This window comes from Penaeus chinensis, chromosome 22 (assembly GCF_019202785.1).
Source record: "Penaeus chinensis breed Huanghai No. 1 chromosome 22, ASM1920278v2, whole genome shotgun sequence".
Taxonomy (NCBI): Eukaryota; Metazoa; Arthropoda; class Malacostraca; order Decapoda; family Penaeidae; genus Penaeus; species Penaeus chinensis.
In genome coordinates this window covers 11,751,656-11,754,155 of record NC_061840.1, presented here as the reverse complement: position 1 = coordinate 11,754,155, position 2,500 = coordinate 11,751,656, and the positions used below count along the sequence as shown (strand labels likewise).

The window sequence follows — 2,500 nt, the reverse complement described above, 5'->3', positions numbered from 1 at the left end:
AGGTTCCCTCTCCCTCTCAGTGTTTGCATTCTCTTTGTTTCTGACGATTTTGGTTTTTAATTATATTTTCATGTGTTGCTCTTATTTATTTGTAGATAGGCACTTTCATTAATCATGAGGATTCTTTATATATTTTCGTCATTTTACGAACGTAAAAGAATGTTGAATATGACATAACAAGACGCATTATAATACAATCAAACTAATTTTCTTGAATTCGAAAATAAAAATTCAATATGCAGAAACCACAAAGAAAACTACCGGCCGCTTCCAATCGGAATGAAACCCAACCCGGGCGTAACAGTCTAATCTCAACCCAATCCAAGCAAGCCAGTCCTAACCCCCCTCCCCCTCCCCCTCCCCCAGTGCAAGTGCTTGAGCGGCGAGGCGAGCGGTGAGCGGCGGCGCCTGTACTCCTGTCGGCTGCGCGACCGACCCATCTCGGAGTGGGAGTGCGCGCAGCTGGAGGCGCCGAAGGACACCGGCAACTGCTCCTGCTGGTACGCCGAGGGATGGAGCTCGCTGGTAGGTGCTCCGCGTAGGGCATGTCGGATCTGCCTTTTTAAAAAGTTTTGTCTCCATAAGTTTTCTCTGTTTATTTGTTCATTTTTAGGAGTGGGTTTGATCGTGTAGGAAGGGTCAGCGGGCGTTCTCGTAGAAGGTGGCGCCCGTTTGTTCGTTTGTTCGCGACCAAAGCCTGACTTGAGAATGCGAGATTTTTGGTTGTAGTTAGATCTCTCTTGTAATGCCTTCACTAGATGGTTTGTCTATTCTGAGATGGGTATATTGCTTATCAGAGGGAGAGAGAGAGAGAGAGAGAGAGAGAGAGAGAGAGAGAGAGAGAGAGAGAGAGAGAGAGAGAGAGAGAGAGAGAGAGAGAGAGAGAGAGAGAGAGAGAGAGAGAGAGAGAGAGAGAGAGAGAGAGAGAGAGAGAGAGAGAGAGAGAGAGAGAGAGAGAGAGAGAGAGAGAGAGAGAGAGAGAGAGACAGAGAAAGAGAGAGTGAGAGAGTGAGAGTGAGAGTTAGAGTGAGAGTGAGAGTGAGAGTGAATCTGAATATCGTAGACGATTTTAGGCGTGCACCCATCTCCGAAACCTATTTCCAATTTCTGAATCGAGAGTCACGAAAACGCATTAACTGAATGTATTAGTGGCGTTAGTATCCGTAGAAAATAGATGATCTTATTTAAGGGAATGCAGTTTCTAGCTCTCATTTCTTTATTTCTTTAGATTTTACTGTTAATTACATTGCAAAGAGGACTTATTAATTACTATTATTGTATATTTTAATGTCTAGATATGCATGTCCTATATACATTCAACTTTTTAATAACAGTTAATTAAACTATCTGTATATTACATTTACTTTATATTTTAATGTTGTTTTTTTAAATTTATTATCGATAAATATATTTCACTATTTCTTTTTATTTTCTTTTAGGATTATGTCTGTCTAGTATATATATGTCTTTCCTCTTTCTTTACTTTTGTCTTAATTATTTTGTACTCTTGTAATTAGTAATTATTCTTAATTAATGTACAGATGAAGTTGTTAATTTTATTTTAATCATTATCTTTCTGTTATCACCTAACGTAATAGATACTCATTTAATTACCTTAATTGTAACATTAATTTCATTATCATCGCTCCCATATCATTAGCATTTCCACGCTTATTATCTGATTATCATTACTGTTTAACATCTCACTTTCATTGTCATTAATGAAAGCATTATCGTTGTCATGAGTCATCATCACTGTCATCACCATTACTATCGTCACCGTAAGAACCATCATCACTATCATATCCATTGACATATTACCGATAGACATCATTAAGTCATCATTATCATTCTAACACTTATAATCACTCTCATTCTCATCCTCATCCCATCACTATCGCTATCTCCACAATCACCATCGTCATCGTCATCGCCATCGTCATCGTCATCGACATCGACATCGTCATCGTCATCGTCATCGTCATCGTCATCGTCATCGTCATCCTTATCCTCATCCTCATCCTCATGACAATCACCTTCCCCGTCATCCCCATCACCGCCGTGACCACCATCCCCCCTACGCCCGCGCCCACCCGCCCACCCGCCCATCCCTCGCCCCATTAGTTACCGTTCCGCCCCTCTCCCAGTGCGAGCTCAGTGGCGAAGGCGGCACTGCGGACGCGGACAGGCACTGGAAGAAGCCGAGAGCCAGGCACCCGGGGAGGAGAGAAGGAGGAGGAGGAGGACTGGGAGGAAGAGCAGGGAAGGGCAAAGGAGGAGGAGGAGGAGGAGGAGGAGGAGGAGGAGGAGGAGGAGGAGGAGGAGGAGGAGGAGGAGGAGGAGGAGGAGGAGGAGGAGGAGGAGGGGGAGGAGCAGCAGCAGCAGGAGGGGGAGGAGGAGGAGGAGGGGGAGGGCCGGGAGGGAAGGGGCCGAAGCCGAAGTGCGGAGAGGGCGTGCGGCGCCGGAGGGTGACGTGCGGAGACCCCGAGGCCAACCTCCC

The 2,500-nt window shown here is 45.0% G+C and overlaps 1 protein-coding gene across 2 annotated transcripts in view; it reads left to right on the top strand.

Annotated features, from left to right (window-relative positions):
* LOC125036867 (A disintegrin and metalloproteinase with thrombospondin motifs 9-like) overlaps positions 1 to 2,500 on the top strand; it is a 28,753-nt gene that overhangs the window by 9,321 nt on the left and 16,932 nt on the right. For both annotated transcript variants that reach the window (XM_047629773.1, XM_047629772.1), the window contains exon 14: positions 367 to 525. In XM_047629773.1, the coding sequence (XP_047485729.1) occupies positions 367 to 525 (159 nt within the window). The remainder of the gene's footprint in view (positions 1 to 366; positions 526 to 2,500) is intronic.